The 19,059-nt window shown below is 38.5% G+C and overlaps 1 protein-coding gene across 2 annotated transcripts in view; it reads left to right on the plus strand.

The window, feature by feature from the left end:
• LOC126260020 (protein fem-1 homolog B) overlaps nt 1-7,540 on the plus strand; it is a 71,192-nt gene extending 63,652 nt beyond the window's left edge. For both annotated transcript variants that reach the window (XM_049957183.1, XM_049957184.1), the window contains exon 10: nt 5,762-7,540. In XM_049957183.1, coding sequence (XP_049813140.1) covers nt 5,762-5,919 — 158 coding nt within the window. In that variant the 3' untranslated portion in view covers nt 5,920-7,540. The remainder of the gene's footprint in view (nt 1-5,761) is intronic.
• The last annotated feature ends 11,519 nt before the right edge of the window (nt 7,541-19,059 follow it).

Below are 19,059 nucleotides of genomic sequence, written 5' to 3' on the forward strand. Positions count from 1 at the left end.
CCCTGCCCATGTCTTCAGCTGGATTTGGCACAAGGCCTGAAAGATCGGTCCCTCCTGAGGCCCTTGCATTGTAAAATCTGATAAGAATTCTGTCATGAGCTAGTGTCTAAAAATGTGTGTGTGTGTGGGGGGGGGGGGTGCAAGTGAGCACCAATGGCCTGGCCACACTGGTAACACCCGTTTCCATCAGATCACTGAAGTGAAGTGCTGTCTGGCTTGGCTAGCACTTGGATGGGTGACTATGGGTATGCCAAGTGTTGTTGCCAACTGGGGTGCACTCAGCCCTTCTGTGGCCAATTGAAAAGCTACTTGATTGAGAAGTAGCAGGTCCAGTCATGGAAACTGACAATGGCCAGAAGAGTGGTGTGCTGACCACGTGCCCCTCCAAATCAGCCTATTGACTGAGGATGACACAGCGGAATTTGATATTTTGCCTATCATTTATGAGGTCTGTTCAAAAAATTCTGGAACTTTGTCCAAACAATTTTCTGCATTTATCTATTACTAATTGTGTACAGTATCCTTTGAAATATTGCACTCCACAATTGATACACCCTCCCAGCGCCATTTCTACTTCTGGAAGCAGCCTTGCTATGGATCTTGCTGGAACATGTGAAGTGCCATTTGAACATTTTCTTTTATCTCGTCTATTGTTGCAAGTCTTCTTCCTTTCAATTGGTTTTCAACTTTGGAAATAAAAACCAAAGTATGGAGGATGAGGCAGCACAGTGATTAGCACAGTCATTTCGTTTTTTGTCCAGTAGGCAAGGATGAATGTGCAGTTATTTGATCATGGTACAAGAGCCTTGAATTGTCTTGCCATATTTCGGGCAGTTTCCTCTCACATTTTCTCACAGGCATCACAACACTTTCTGATAGTACCATCAATTAACAATTTGTCCCTACGGCTTGAATTTACGATAAACTAATCCTTCAAAGCCAAAGAAAACGATAAGCATGGCTTTGACACTTGACCTGGCCTGAAGAGCTTCTTTTGATCTTGGAGAACGTTTCCTGATCCGTTGTGAAGATTGAAACTTGGTCTCAACATCTTAACCATAGGCTCACATCTCATCACCAGTTAAGATTCTCTTAAGGAACATCTTGTTCTCATTTGCGCAATCCGAAAGCTCTTTACAGAGTGTGAGGCGAAGGTCTTTGTGGTCTTGACTCATGAGCCATGGGACAAACTTTGCAGCAACACGATGCATTCTAAGATCCTGTGTCATCCTGAAATGTTGTATTCTTCTGCCTTCTCTTGGACAGTCAGTTTATGATTGGCACACACAATTTCGTTGATGTTCCTGACATGAGCATCTTCAGTAGGCATAGAAGGGTGTCCTGAACGAGGGTCACCTTTAACTTCTGTCCGGCCATCTTTAAACAATGTGAACCATTCATAACACCAAATACTGCTTAAGCATTCATCACCATACGCTTCCTGTTTTCTTGAGTTTCATGAAAAATTGAATGGAGACTGTGACAAATTGAAATTCGCAAACTGTGCGGCACAACATTCTACTCAATACAACACTGAACGAGAAGAACAGACATACAACAATGAAACTTCCGGCTGTTACACATTAAACACAGGCATGTGGAAGGATGCTAACTGCATTTCTCTCCAACATACCATTAGCACAGTATTACGAATGTTCCAGAATTTTTTGAACAGAGATCATATTTCCAATACTGAAATGATACTGAACAGACTAGATGGAGTCTGTGGACCTGCTCATTGGCTTTACATAGGAACTTAATTTCCTAGTATTTTCTGAAACATCTTTTGCCAAAATGTGACAGTGAAAAGTGTTCTAGGCTTAACACATTGCTACACAAGTCGAAACATTGTAGCCATTTTTATCAATTTGAGATTCTACATTCTTAAAGGTTGAGCAAATTATGTATAAGCTATTTTTTGTGAAGCAGGATTAAATCCAGCAAGCGGCTCACTGTAATTGCAAGGGATCATGTCAGAAAGATCACTTTTCCTAAATTTTATATTAATTTACAAGATCATCTTGTTATCTTCACATCATTTCATCTATAACAGAATAAGGTTCCACACACAGATGCTAATATAACAACAAAAATAATTGTTTTTTAGTAAAATGTAATAGGATAGATTAAAAAATGTGCTCGCCAAGCAGAGGCAGGACAACACAAATGGAAGGTAAACCCATTTTTATGTGTGTGTTGTCCTGCCGCCACTTGGCGAGTAGATTTTTTTTTTAATGATCCAATTACGTTATAACTTCCCAATACGCTAGGGACCTGAAACTCTGACACCCGGATGACAGTGTAATATTAACTTGCTTCCTTGTATGGTGTGTGGTGAAAGGTAGTTTGTGTACCACTGTTATTTCCCCCTTTGCTGTTCCAGCCACAAGTGTATCGTGGTAAGAACAATTATTGGTAAGCCTCCTTGAGAGCTCAAGTCTCTCTTATTTTTTACGTTCATGATATTTTTGTGATATACACTGAGGTGAGAAAAGTCATGGCAGTAGTGTGATGTACACAAGGTATAAAACAGCAGCTGTCATTTGTACTCAGGTGATTCATGTGAAAAGGTGTTTGATGTGATTATGGCTGCATGACAAGAATTAACAGACTTTGAACATGGAATGGTAGTTGGAACTAGATGCATTGGATATTCCATTTTGGAAATTGTTAGGGCATACAATATTCTGAGATCAGCAGTGTCAAGTGTGTGTCTAGGATACCAAATCTCAAACTTTACCTCTCACCATGAACAGCGCAGTGGACGAAGACCTTTAGGTAACGACCAACTGAGAGTTGTGGCGTTTGCATAAAGTTGTCATTGATAACAGACTGGAAAACTGTGGTATGGTCAGATGAGTTCTGATTTCAGTTGGTAATAGCTGATGGTAGAGTGAGAATGTGTTGCAGGCCCCATAAACCCATGGACCCAAGTTGTCAACTCAGCACTGTGTAAGTTGATGGTTTATCCATAACAGTGTGGGCTGTGTTTGTGTGGAATGAACTTTGTTCTCTAGTTCAACTAAGCTGATCATTGACTGGAAGTTGTTATGCTCAGCTACTTGGAGACTATTTACAGTCATTCAAGGATTTCATGATCCATACAGCGATGGACTTTCATGGATGACAATCTGCCATGTTACTGCGCCACAGTTGTTCACAATTGGTTTAAAGAACAGTCTGGACAGTTCAAGTTAATGAGTTGGCCACACAGATTGCACAACATGAATCCCATTCAACATTTATGACGACATAATCAAGAGGTCAGTTCGTTCACAAAATCCTGCACCAGCAACACTTTCACAATTATAGATGGTCATAAAGGCAGCATGACTCAGTATTTCTGCAGGAGACTTCCAGTGACTTATTGAGTCCACGCCACATCAAGTTGTTGCATTGCACCACACAAAAAGAGGTTCGTCTACCTTCATCTACATGAATACTCTGCAAATCACATTTAAGTGACTGGCAGAGGGTTCGAAATGATATGAGGAGGTATCCCATGACTTCTCTCCCCTCGGTGTATACACAGTAGGAAGCACTATGTGGGTTGACTCGGATGAAGAGAAACTGAAATAAACATGAAATTTACCACATGTCTCTGTTGTAGTCTCAATATAATGTTTGAAATTGATTGAAAAATTTCACACACTTAAGACTAAAAACGAGAAATTGTTTAAATAAAAACTTTTTAATGTAACATGTTTGTAAAATGAACTAAAAAGTACAAAATAATTTCTACTTGTCCGATACAGATTCCTAATCCCATACAGATAATTCTTAAAATTTCTACCTTTGAATTTTTAATAGCCGTGATAATAGCTGTATAATTTAAAATGAAAGAATGTGGGGTACATGCAGCAGATAATAGTAAGGAGCAAAGAGAGTAGTTGTTGAGAAACTTTGGTAAACTATTCATTAATCAATTATCTATTACATGCACCCCACATTTTTCATATTTTTACAAGCACTGTCATAGCTGTTAAAAATTCATAAGCACAAATTTTCAAGACTACCTGTATAGGGTAAGGAATCTGCATGGGACTAGGAGAAATTATTTTATACTTTTTAATCCGTTTTAAAAATGTGTAATATTAAATGGTTTTATTTAATTTTCTGTGGAATAAGTTTGTGTCTAAGTATTTGGATTTTTACATTTTATCTAAAAATATACAATTATGACAACAATATTTGTTAAAGCTTATATATGCTTGTTAGCACCAGTACTGGAAAAAAGAAATGAATTGATGTTTGCAGCCACAGGTGGGTGAAAATAACAGTTAAAGTGTGTTTTGCTGCAAATACAAAACTACCAGAAAGTGAAGAGCAGAGATGAAAGTAATTGTGACATGTGCAGGTACATAACCTACACTGATTTAAGTGAGGGAAAAATGGAAATAAAATTGAGATCACACATGATAATTGTGTGAAAAAGTCCTGAATTTTCAAAGTATATAGTAAATGAAATTTTATGGTGATTTATGGAAGACTGGTGAAAATACTGGGTTGTCTCATAAGTTTGTTCACTTTTCATTACAGTGCAATCACAAAGAATGGCTGGAAACACACCTCACTGCAACACAGCTTACACACTTCACACACAGGGTTGTGCACAGTAATATAAAGGCAGATTGGTTTTTTTCACAAACTAATTACTTTCTACAGTATACACCATTATTGTCGACAATACATTGCCATTTCTCTGGAAGCATCATGTCCCAAATCCGGTCATTTCTCATCAATAGCTGCCTTGAGACGATCCAACTGCGAACGGTGTTTATCAGAAGTGATAGTCTCATTCAGAAGTAGTTTGTAATACAAGATGGCTGATGCCTTTGTAAACCCACCAAAGCAGTACCTTTATTGGATGCAGCCCCAGTTTAGGAACCATAAGTGGTGGTTGCCCTATCTTGCACCACAATTTACTCTTTCGGGTGTTATTGTACATTATCCACGTCTCATATCCAGTTACCAGCCATTCCATGAAAGCAGCATTCTGATTGTATCTCAATAAGGAGTCACAGATGGACAAGTGCGGAATCAAATTTGCTTCACTCAGTTCACAAGGAACCATTACATTGTGAATATTTACGTAAACCGGTTTCAGTTTCTGGCTGCAGTAGAATGAATGACATTGAGCTCCAACGCCAACACCTACATTGTCATTTGTAGATTGCTAACTACCATGTAATCATGATGCTTCACACCCATAATCATCTCCCCCCCCCCCCCCCCTGCCCCTTCTAGATTGCGGTTTGTCTGTTAGGGCGAAATTCCCAGCTCAAAATAACTAAACCACTTTTGACAAGCTTGAGCTGTTACTGTATCAGCCCTGTATTCAGTACAAATTTTATGCTGGCATTGTGATGCCATTTTCCCCTTATGATAGTAAGGTAGTGTGTAAGCAGTGAGATGTCAAAAATATTCCTTCTGGCTTTCCATAGCTTGTAAACACATTTTCTTGCTGTTCCATCCACCACCAGCACAAACACACACTGGCATATCCTATTCATGTTATTGACCTCTATATCAGACGAATGGTTAGGCAACTGTGTTACTCGGGAGGGGGGGGGGGGGGGCAGTTATGTGCAGAGTTTTCAGTAGCTATATATAACTTGTGGGCAAAACAAATGAACTTATGAGACAGCCCTACAGTCCTATACATTAAAATGTGTGGAACCTTAGAAGGTAAACATATAGTGTAGTTGTTACTTTGGTACTGTTCTTACATATTTTGACATTTTGACATTGTGTGTTACAGGTGTGGCAGAAATAATTCTGCGAACCCAAACAAAGTTAAGTTTAAAGTGCATGGCTGCAAAAGCTGTGAAATCTTTCAACCTGACCTATCAAGGACATGTACCACAGTCTCTGGAAAGTTTCATTGAATTGCATGGGCCTGCAGTTAAACAAGGATGACATAAATGATGTTCCTAGGACAAAATGCCTGTCGGGCACCATTAGTGTGAATTAAGTGTAAAATCACGACTTGCCAATTATTTTTTACTTTTTTACATTTGTAAAAAGTTTCATATTAGTGCACAGAAAAGTGACAAGACCTGAACTTTCATTGTAGCCTATTTACAATGGAGTTGTGTGAGTGTAAGGACTTGTTTGAATGTGAATTTGTGGACATCCTTTTTAATTTATTATAAGTAATGTTTGTGCTGTGCTGTTTGGATGTATGTACATAGGATTTGAAGCAGAAAAGGCCAGACAGATAGCCAGTATGTAATTTATTGTAAGAAATGTTTTTACATGAAGTTTGAGTTATTATTGGTGTTGACGTAACTGTTTCTGTGATATTATCTGAAGATAAGTAGATTAATGGCAGCATTTTTGAAATGGAATTGTCAGTCTTCAATAGCAGATTCTCTTGAAGTATGTTGTTAACATTCAACATTGCTTTGCTCTTGCATGATATACTGGAGCAAGTGAAATAAAAATCACTGTGATACTAAAGCAATGTTATTTTACAAAAATTCATTATTGGGTTCTTATGAACTGTATTTGATTCATTCTTGTAGATTTTCATCTCTTGTTTTTAAAAATGGTGCATTTCCCGTATAGTGTTGGTATTTTTACTCACTGATCAGTACCCATTGCAAAGACATGCAGTGTCTTCCTTTTTTCTGAGCATTTTGCAGAATATTCTGTTTTGAATGTTTTTTTACAGTGAAATAGTGGTGCTGTGTGTATTTTCATAGGATGGTGGTGACATTTCTGTATGGTTCTTAAACATGTGGACACTATGTACATTGAATTACCAGCAGAAAGATCATGAATATTCATTCGATAATGGAACTGGAAAGCTTTCACAGTTACACATATTTCATATTTTTCATAAATTTCTCTTGCACATACTCTCATTTTTTATTTTTCTTTAATGTGGCAGAAGTATTGACAAAATGTCATGTTGCTATGCTGTATCTGATGGTTGAAATCAGTTGATGTGGAAGGATCGAGAGGAAGGTGGGAGTCCAATACCCTCACTCTGTAATACATCACAGAAAAATTTGGGATTTAGTGTGCAATATTGACACAGACCCTGGTTATGAGGAATTGCCTGGCCTAAGCTCTCCTACTCTTTGTTAGCTAAATTTTGATAATGTTTCCACTACTCATACTTGAAAGTGTGCTGTGTTGGATTCCACTTATCACAAATACTTAATAACATTTTCAATTATTGCATACTACACATAAACTATATTAACAGTGCTGCATCATATAAAAAACTTTGTACTGCCTCTAACTGGTCAGCTACTACGTTTGTAAATTTTTCATTACAAATATGATGCTTTTATTCTGTGATGAAAACAAAAATAATTATTTACGTGTGGTTTTTGTTAGCTATCGGTGTTACTGCTTTTAAAAATATGAATTTCGGATGTATGTTCATGTTGGTAACTTTAGTGTTACCAGTCACAGTTATTACATTATTATCAACTTAAAACTAAATGAAGTACTAATGACAATAGTATCAGAATTAAAATTTTAGCTTGACTACATATATGGCCACTTCCCCCCCCCCCCCCCTTTTTTTTTTTTTTTTTTTTTTTTTTTTTTTTTTTTTTTTTTTTTTTTGAAAAAAGCAAGTTTATGTCACTGCTCCCTGTACGTAACATCTCCTGTCCCTCTCTCCTGTGCCCCTTTCCCCATGTTTCATGTTTCATGTTTCATATTTGCAATTTATTAATTAGTTTTCATTGTAATATGTGTGTTAATATTTTGATATAAACCAACATTGAACTTCCAAATGAATTTGTGTAGCAAAAGGATGTTTTGTGTATACTTGAGTCATAGCTTACCTTGAAAATTTTTGTTGTTTTAAGCTTTGTGGTACCTCTCTTTTACTGTCTTCAGTAATTCTGTGCTAAGTGGAACATCAACCTCACATTGTGTAGTTTGTTTCATCATCAGGAACACTGATCAGTAAGTGACCATTACTGTGCAGTGGTAAATGAATTTGAAATGAATGTCAGAATTATGGAAATTATCAAAGAAAAGCATATACCCTATTCCTCATACTTGTTGAATTGTAACATTGTCTACGTGATCATTAGCAAAATTTACATCTAAATGTAGAATTATCCAATTACGCCATTTAACTATGATTATTTGGCAGAGATCTTGCCTTACCTTGGTTAAAATGAATAATGAAAGCAATATGTTAACAAAAATTAACCCTTTCGCTGCTGTGTGTGTGTGTGTGTGTGTTATGTTGCACATCATCATCTGCTTGTGTCTGTATATGTGTGGATGGATATGTGTGTGTGTGTGTGCGCGAGTGTATACCCGTCCTTTTTTCCCCCTAAGGTAAGTCTTTCCGCTCCCGGGATTGGAATGACTCCTTACCCTCTCCTTTAAAACCCACATCCTTTTGTCTTTCCCTCTCCTTCCCTCCTTCCTGACGAAGCAACCGTTGGTTGCGAAAGTTAGAATTTTGCGTGTATATTTGTGTTTGTTTGTGTGTTTATCGACGTGCCAGCGCTTTCGTTTGGTAAGTCACATCATATTTGTTTTTAGATATATTTTTCCCACGTGGAATGTTGGGAAACATTCCACATGGGAACAGTTTGTTGCGAAAGCTTGAATTTTGTGTGTGTGTTTGTGTTTGTTTGTGTGTCTATCGACCTGCCAGCGCTTTCGAAACATTCCACATGGGAAAAATATAATATATTAAAAACAGAGATTCCATGACTTACCAAACGGGAAAGCGCTGGTAGATAGGCACAATAAAAAACACACAAACACACACACAAAATTTCGAACTTTCGCAACCCCCGGTTGCTTCATCAGGAAAGAGGGAAGGAGAGGGAAAGATGAAAGGATGTGGTTTTTAAGGGAGAGGGTAAGGAGTCATTCCAATCCTGGGAGCGGAAAGACTTACCTTAGGGGCAAAAAAGGACAGGTATACACTCGCGCACACACACACCTATCCATCCACACATATACAGACACAAGCAGACATATTTAAAGGTTTTTAAATATGTCTGCTTGTGTCTGTATATGTGTGGATGGATATGTGTGTGTGTGCGAGTGTATAACCGTCCTTTTTTTCCCCCTAAGGTAAGTCTTTCCGCTCCCAGGATTAGATTGACTCCTTACCCTCTCTCTTAAAACCCACATCCTTTCGTCTTTCCCTCTCCTTCCCTCTTTCCTGATGAGGCAACAGTTTGTTGCGAAAGCTTGAATTCTGTGTGTATGTTTGTGTTTGTTTGTGTGTCTGTCGACTGCCAGCACTTTCATTTGGTAAGTCACATCATCTTTGTTTTTAGATATATTTTTCCTACATGGAATGTTTCCCTCTATTATAACCATATATATAAAATCTCCTGCTACAACATTCCTCACAATCATGGGACATGCATACGTGCGCCACTTGGGTTTTCCCACAGTCTGAATGCATCCGGAGCCACTGAGTAGTAAGAGTACTGTGGATGAGTTACTTCTGTTTCTTGGTGAATAAAAAGTTTTGAATATTGTAACATATGTGGCTTGTTGCATGCTATCATTTGCCAGAAACCTCATTTTGACATCTTGAATGGTTTATGAGACATGATGATCGTTATGACAACATAATTCACTATGAGCAAGGACGTGAATGGGCATCCTTTGGATATAAAACCTAGTAACTTGAGGATGAAATGAGATATCCTTCTGCTCCCAACTTTATTTGAAGTTTCAATATCGTACCTACATTTCATTCGCTGCAATATCGGAGCTAAAATCAAACCATATGCAAATTTTATGCTATGTTTTTTTTTTTTTTTTACCTCTGCAGACTCTCTTAAAATTTTGTGCAATGGTTTGCTTTGATGCAACACAGTATGTATTACGGATAATGAAGAGAAAATCAGTTCTTTATTGAGTGAAGATATCAGACTGTAAGATATGCAAAAATCAATTTTTTTTCACCTTATGGTGTTCAAAAATTCAGATGATAAGTATGTCATATCACCCAGAACGCCATCTCTCGGCACAGGCACCAGCATTTTGAGCAGTACAGCCATAACAAAAGGCACCTCAGAACAGAATGCAAAGAGCATGTCTGTAGCAGCGAAAGGGTTAAATCTTTCACTGAAAGAACTTTTACCAAGTTGCTATTTGTTACATAGCACTCCTTCTCTGCCTCAAAATATAGTTACGTAGTAGGATGGAGATTGTCTCATGGCGAGTAGGTAGGTTGTTGAAAGCAGAGCAGTAACTTGCTTCACGCCATGATAGTATAAAGATTTTTTCTCAGCATTTCCTTTAAACCAAGGGAGTCATGCCGGGATTTGAAGCTGGTGTCTTAACCGCACACTGGTTTTTTTTCCTCCATTGTGTAAGCTGTGTTAATGCAGATGTGAAATTGTAAACCTGTTATACTACACTGTTGAGATTCACCATTTTCAAATGCAGTGCTTATACAAGTACCTTTCTTGAAGCTGATGGCTTCCTGGACAGCACAGTCAGTTTTTTAATAAAGTAGCTATTATGTTTATGAAATGTGACCAGTTTTTAAAATGTGATGGTATATATAAATGGATTAGGTGTATGTTAATTGTGCTTGATGTTGTATTGAGTGAGATTCCCAATTACAACTGTAATGTGGTCCATTCTCTCCTTCCTTCTTTTGTAATGATGGTGAAGTACAAATGCTGTGAACTTTTTGGCAAACACTGTCTCATTTACAAAAGTGTCATACACATAATAAAATAATGTACATGTTGTTTTGAAACTGTTGATATTTTTTTCCCTGCTTCATGACAGTTACTTAATTATGACGGAGAGAGCTTGGTTTAGTGTTACATCTATCAATTCTGTTTACAGTGTCCTTAGAAGAAACTACAATATGATGTTGCTTAGTAGATTCAGGAGTATTGGTAAACAGATTTTAAAATTTTCTTGGCATTGAAATGTAGGCCCCCTCTCTCCTCCTATCTCATCATCCCTATCCCATTACATTGTATAGCAGGTGTAGACAAAGAGAGCAATCTTATTATAGGGTGTGTACGACCCGGGACAACCGGGAGATCTGGGAAAAACCCGGGAATTTTTTCATCCGGGAGAAAACCGGGAAAAACCCGGGTTATTGTTTTTAGAATTCCGGTAATTTTTCCTTGTTTCAGTTTTCAGTTAAATTTTTTTTACATTCACTGGTAAGAACCAGTACTCTGACAAAGGATATTACTGTATCCCACTACTGAAGAATAACCCTTCAACAATAAAACATAAATGAGAGAAAAAAACGAAAATAACTTAAGGAAATGTGCCATAAGCGACGACGACACATAGTGCTCATGCAAGTGTGTGCCAACATCAAAATGTGTCAAAGGCTTTAGGAAGACTAAGCAATGCTTCATAACAACAAATTGCCTCCGATGAGCGTGAAATCACAGCTGTTTACATGAGATTCGTTTCAGCAGTTGCGAGCGGACTAGTGCGTATGCGCAGTAGAGTCGCGTTTGAGCAGTAGATGGTCCTGCTTCTGCCAACAGGAATGTGGTTGTTGGCTGTGCAAGCAGTCGCAGCAAGCAGCTAGATGCTACCGGGAAAAGGGGGCGCCAAATTCATATTCGCGTGGGGAAAAAAAAAACTTGTTTCACAAAGCGCATAGTATCCAGCGCACATTGGTCTATCGATTATTCATATGATTATGAAACGCACCCCTGTTGGTTTTTGAAAATTTTTTGAACACATCCTCGTCGCATCTAGAAATAAACTTTCCCCAGACCAAAGGGGACGGGGCTACACGAGCTGAGCAGAGTAAAGCCAAACGGATGAATGCCAATTGCCGTCTGATCATGTGGTTGATCGGGTTTGCGAATGATCAGCATTGTTATGATTACTAGTGAAATCCTTAGATTCAGACTACCAGAATGGAAATAAATGACTAACAGGAATAACAGGTGAGCAAGATTATTTATTTATATCCCATAAATCCAATACTGCGAGGCATTCGCATGGATGTAGGACGTGTCAGAATTATTACAAATAATACAAAAGAAATACATAAAAGTACCTCTTGAAAGAGACATTAAAAAATGGTAGATCTTAATAGTTAAATTAAAGACACAGTAATGTTAACAGTGATTGTGAGTATCGTAATGCACAATAGCACATCAAATTAGTAAATTAAAAAATCAATTACAGTTAACTCTACTGAAATATTATTCTACCGAATAAAAGGAATTATCTAATAAATACTGTTTGAGCTGTTGTTTAAATTTAGGAAGCTCGTGGATAAGTAATTTCAGTGATGGTGGGAGAGTATTTAACACCTTGCAGCTGATGTAATGGATTCCTTTTTGTACAATAGTAAGGTTTTTTGATGCATAATGGAGGTCCATCTTCCTCCTGGTATTGAGGGTATGGTATTGTACGATTGTCCATTTTAATCAATGAAACATTAATAGGGAGTAGATATATTGGCATGCAGTTGTCAGTATCCCTAATTTTGTGAAAAGGTTCCTACAGGAACGTCTAGGCTGGACTCTGCTCATTATCCTAATAACACTCTTTTGGGCAATGAATATTTTTTTGGATGGTGGCTGATTACCCCAGATTACATATTGTCTTATCGGTGAATCCAAGAAAATGAAATTTTGACAGAAAATTTTTGGCCAGATCGCTACACTAGTAAGGACCAGTCCCCGGCTAGCAGCTGCGTAAGTACTATTCTGGAAGTAACGCGGAAAACGTGTTGCACGAGTACGTAACAACGCCTAACCGGAGAATAATGGTGGATAACTAAAGCTGTGATTCTAGCAGGGTTAGTGAAGTTAATCAGCGAACAAATTTTGACCGTGACAGGATTAGCTACACAATTGGTGATGACAAGATTGTTTGGTAGAATGGGGAAGGAGAAGAAACGGGGACATTATACAAATTATGGAAGAATAAGACGATTCCAAATTTATATAACAATTTCTTAATACTACTTTTCGATCCCATTCTTGAAAAACTGGTGTGTGTGAATGAAATGTGAAACTGTTTCCTAACATTAAGCTTTTTGCTTGTAGTAGGCCTAATAGGCAATTTGATATCGGTACTTAGTGAGTTATAGTCTGTCTTGTTATAAAAATGGCAATTTGTGACAAAACAGTCTCCTTTATTTGGTGTGTGTTACAAAATTGCTGCAACATTAGAAAGGCCTATTTTATTTTATCTAGCAGACAGTGACAAAATAGACATAATCAGATCGAGAAACCACACCAGTCTTGGGTAATATTTGTGTTAACAGCTTTTTCAGTATTAGATAACGACATTTTGGTTTTTCATGTAGCAAAACGTTTGACGAACTTTGATTAGGTAATAGATTCTTTCGCAGAAAGGAAACCACGCCATGTAAAGCTGTAGCAAGATGAGAGAGGAAAAAAAGGCTAGGAGCTAAGAATTGAAGAAATATGTAGTTTCTTGCTTGTCTCTTGTCTTTATTGGTTTTATGTATCCTATATTTAATTTTTTGTCACACAAAACAGAAAGTTATTAACTAACAGGCAATAAAGAGTGCATATTTTCTGAAGAGTTCTTGTTCTCCCGACTACAAATAATACCATCTGCTATTAATCGCTAGGTGTGTTTTTTTTTTTTTTTTTTTTTTTTTTTTTTTTTTTTTTTTTTTTTTTTTTTTTTAAGAAAGAGGGCCAGGCTGTCAAACCGGCCGAATGGGAGCAGGAGAGGCACCATAGGACATTTCAGTTTCCACTGTCCTGAATATAGTTTGATGGCATCCATTACTAAATATACAAGTTTTAATTCCACAGAACGAAATACAGTGACGTGCGATAGAAGAATGCTGTCTAAAGAGGCGTGGCACTGCACTTTGGCACAAACATGTCTTACATTTCCTCGAACACACGTTTTATGTTTCATATTTTTCAGGAAGATGTGCGCTACAAGATGAACATATTTTTGAAAATTCGATTTTTTTTTTTAGTATTAACCCGGTTAGCAAATATCGTAGATCCGGGGATGATGCGCAGAGCAGCCTGAGTTTAGTGGGTAGTCTCCGCGTAAGCCATGTTTACGTTTAGTGATTTTGCTGTTTCTCCTTTGTTTCCTCTTGCGTTATATGAAAACAAAACTGATATCTGTGGCCAGGCGCTATCAAATGAATTAAAACACTTTCACTAATGACGGAAGGCTAAAATATATTATTAGTTTCACATTTTATTTTATTTCCACCTTTCTGACAGTCAAGCATTAATCGCCTTGCAGAACAATGAAGTTATTGTTGTCTGTTTGCTAAAGAACTTTGACGTTTATTAACGTTTTCGGCAGAGGCAGTCAATGTATTTCAAACGAAATGTTTAATTCCACAGTACTGGCTAGTTTCAACTGTTTGCAGCATTTAAAGTGCGCGTTTTCATCTTCTAGCATGTATGGCATTATGCCATAATAAAGAACCAAACATGATATAATACAGTACTGGTGCCCCAAGAAAATTTACATCCCGAAAACCACACTGAAAAGCTTAAGGTAAGGTCGAGGTCTACTTCACTGGGAATCTGGATATACGAATGTGCACTTGAAGTATGCATTTTAAATGTGCACATTTTAGTATGGTTCACGAAATTCCGATGCTTTTGGAGTATTCTCTGATGTCTTGTTTCTTTTATGACATAATGTATGCCTTTCGATGTTTTACACGTACGTACATACGGGCTTCCCACGCCATGGTAGCTGCGCAAGCGTGGTGTCGCCTGTTATCTGCGCTCTCTGGCAACTGCGGAAATGAACCTATTTCTAACAGGTCGCGCGATACTATTGCGAATGGTGGTGTGAAAAGCGTTACTTTAAAAGTAAATATCCTCTTACGTAAGTTGAACTACGTGCGAGAATGTACAGGGTGTTTCAAAAATGACCGGTATATTTGAAACGGCAATACAAACTAAACGAGCAGCGATAGAAATACACAGTTTGTTGCAATATGCTTGGGACAACAGTACATTTTCAGGCAGACAAACTTTCGAAATTACAGTAGTTACAATTGTCAACAACAGATGGCGCTGCGGTCTGGGAAACTCTATAGTACGATATTTTCCACATATCCACCATGCGTAGCAATAATATGGCGTAGTCTCTGAATGAAATTACCCGAAACCTTTGACAACGTGTCTGGCGGAATGGCTTCACATGCAGATGAGATGTACTGCTTCAGCTGTTCAATTGTTTCTGGATTCTGGCGGTACACCTGGTCTTTCAAGTGTCCCCACAGAAAGAAGTCACAGGGGTTCATGTCTGGCGAATAGGGAGGCCAATCCACGCCGCCTCCTGTATGTTTCGGATAGCCCAAAGCAATCACACGATCATCGAAATATTCATTCAGGAAATTAAAGACGTCGGCCGTGCGATGTGGCCGGGCACCATCTTGCATAAACCACGAGGTGTTCGCAGTGTCGTCTAAGGCAGTTTGTACCGCCACAAATGCACGAAGAATGTCCAGATAGCGTGATGCAGTAATCGTTTCGGATCTGAAAAATGGGCCAATGATTCCTTTGGAAGAAATGGCGGCCCAGACCAGTACTTTTTGAGGATGCAGGGACGATGGGACTGCAACATGGGGCTTTTCGGTTCCCCATATGCGCCAGTTCTGTTTATTGACGAAGCCGTCCAGGTAAAAATAAGCTTCGTCAGTAAACCAAATGCTGCCCACATGCATATCGCCGTCATCAATCCTGTGCACTATATCGTTAGCGAATGTCTCTCGTGCAGCAATGGTAGCGGCGCTGAGGGGTTGCCGCGTTTGAATTTTGTATGGATAGAGGTGTAAACTCTGGCGCATACGTGGACGTTGGCGTCATTTGGACCGCAGCTGCAACACGGCGAACGGAAACCCGAGGCCGCTCTTGGATCACCTGCTGCACTAGCTGCGCGTTGCCCTCTGTGGTTGCCGTACGCGGTCGCCCTACCTTTCCAGCACGTTCATTCGTCACGTTCCCAGTCCGTTGAAATTTTTCAAACAGATCCTTTATTGTATCGCTTTTCGGTCCTTTGGTTACATTAAACCTCCGTTGAAAACTTCATCTTGTTGCAACAACACTGTGTTCTAGGCGGTGGAATTCCAACACCAGAAAAATCCTCTGTTCTAAGGAATAAACCATGTTGTCCACAGCACACTTGCACGTTGTGAACAGCACACACTTACAGCAGAAAGACGACGTACAGAATGGCGCACCCACAGACTGTGTTGTCGTCTATATCTTTCACATCACTTGCAGTGCCATCTGTTGTTGAAAATTGTAACTACTGTAATTTCGAAAGTTTGTCCGCCTGAAAATGTACTGTTGTCCCAAGCATATTGCAACAAACGGTGTATTTGTATCGCTGCTCGTTTAGTTTGTATTGCCGTTTCAAATATACCGGTCATTTTTGAAACACCCTGTACCATGAATTTATTAAATCACAGAACGTTTGACTCTCATTTAAAAATCAACTCTTTGATGGTGAGCCATTTAGAAGAATTTCGAACCCTGAAGCTCAGACATCTGTCATTATTAAAAATTGTACTGGCACATTTGTGTGATATATCTTAAAGTGTAACACGCGCAAAAAAGCACAACATTGTATGCGAAAGCTTAGCTTCTGTTGTAGCCTATTAGTCTCAGAGACAAATATTATATGTGAACGCTTTTCTTTTCTTGTAGCAACCATAGAGTAAATATATCTGGAGTGAGCACTCACATGCGCAGAACAGATTTTGTGTTGTCAACATACATTGCCGGCCTGGTCACGTGATCTCGGGACGTCGTGTGTGTGTTCGTATAGCGCCCTGTATATTTAGAATGTCACTACATCCCTAGTACAGACGGATTCTTTTCGTACATGTCGTGGATTATTTATATATGTTGCGCAGACATTTTAACAGTATCCATTTGATACCGGGAACAAACCAGCTACGTAACTTTTAAGGGCAAGTGATATTACATTCAGCTTCTTTGCGATAGGTGTCATAGTTCAGATGCACTCGATTTTTGGTAGTTTTTGGTATGATACCGCACTTTATAGTATTACAGAGCCTGAAGTACATTTTTGCAGAGATAGTCCGGCAAAACGACTTGACAGTACGTTAGTACCTATGTTAGACTGTGTTAGTACTTTCGCACGAATTTACCACACATTAGCGATTATATCCCTGCTAATTCGTCCTTTTTTCTTGTATTGCTGCGTATTTATTTTCTCGTTTTTGCGACCTAAAGCACAATTTTTCATACTGGTGGCACATTGAGGTATTTATTTAATGCATTTTAAGTACTTGCTCCCAGTTCATTAAATAAATAGTAGACTGAGTAATCTATATACATAATTGACAAGTCACTGATAAATGCATGGAGGATAGTATTTACTGAAACAACTAACCTTTCCCTTTCCTGATCCACTAACAAATTTACGAGAGGAAGCGATTGTTTGTAAGCTTTTGTACGAGCCGCAATAACTATTATATAGTCATAAAATCGTAGAAAAATAGGTCTACAGAATCAAGTCTTAATTATAATGCGTCTCGAAATTTTTAAACGTATACAGTGTCTCTTACTAAAATGAAAACTATAATTAGAGGTATATGGAATGTACCCATGAAAAGTTACTATCCCTCCTTTCACATATTTTTCTTTGCATCCGTAGCAACAACAGTAATTCACCATCGCTATTACACTATCAACAAACGGTGAAACACAACAAAAACTCTTGGTATTATAAACTTCAAACGCTGCAGAAAGCACACACGCACAGCGAAGTCCCGAGATCACGTGACAATCCTGGTTTAATGTTGACAACATGCGCAGAACGCAATGCTCACTCCAGAGATATTTACTCTATGGTAGCAACCATGGAGGTATAAGGAGGGGAGATGGCACTATGGACGTCTGCTGTACGTCTGTTTGAAGCCGGTGGGCCGCCATGTTAATTGGTCAAAACAGTGACAGAGCTCTTGTTAGAATTGCGTGTTCTTCATATTTAACGTTATGTCTGCGAAATAATTTCAGATGATGAGTGTTACAATGTTTACATGCATAACACAACGTCAGAACAGCTTTTTCAGGTGTTTTCGTTTTGTTTTTAATGCGTTTTTGCCCCAGCAATACAACTGATTTGGTCTCGTTAACTTAAGTGTTTCTTTTGGATAAGAACTTCGAATGATGAAAAATAACAGTGTACAAAGCTCTTTTCAAACTCAAATCACCTTTTACTGTATTTGTGTCGATGTAAACTGAAAGCAGAACCCGAAAGCTATGCTAGTTTACATACCGGATGATATTTCTTACTCGTTTACACACTTATACAAAATTTCATTTGTAAATACAAACATCGTTTGTGCTTTGTCAAGAAAAATAAGCATATGAACCCACAGAGCCCTACGAGCTTCATTGATCGGAAATCTGAAATAAAATAAGAAGAAAATAGTTTCACAAAACGTAAACAATGCCGCACATCTCACGAATATAAACGACAATATTTTACGAACGGGGCCACTTACGCATGGAACGTGATTCCTTTTAACTTGGTAGCACTATTCCAACGGTTAGTACACCCGTAAACAACGCAAACCGGCATTTTAAAATGAAAAAACCTTCAGCAGCTCTAGACAGTAGCACAATCGGAAACGAGTCTTCTGACCAAACTGCAATGGCGGAGCTCGGTTTCTGTCGGCTTCAAGTTTGTGACGTCATGGCATCTCCCCTCCTTATACCTCCATGGTAGCAACACTATGTATATTAATTGAGACTATTAACTGTCCCTGTTCGTGTGTTCGTGCTACTCAACAGTGACGTTGCTGTTGGCTGGCTACATCACGAGTCCTATGCTCTGAATATCCGCTGTCATCGGCTGGCGAGATCACGTGACATGAGCAATAACTGGCTTACAAAAGCGCATCGCAATCTCGATTTCAATGATGCGGAGAGTAACATGTAGTGTTTGATGGAATTCCAATGTATATTTTCGTAATACGAAAATACACAGCATACATGTTGCTGCACATCAAAGATATTTTCCGACCGAGAAATTCAACGCCCTTGTATAAACCCATAACTATTCAAAGGATCGATAAGTTTTGCAGGGAGCATATACTGT

This window comes from Schistocerca nitens, chromosome 5 (assembly GCF_023898315.1).
Source record: "Schistocerca nitens isolate TAMUIC-IGC-003100 chromosome 5, iqSchNite1.1, whole genome shotgun sequence".
Lineage (NCBI taxonomy): Eukaryota > Metazoa > Arthropoda > Insecta > Orthoptera > Acrididae > Schistocerca > Schistocerca nitens.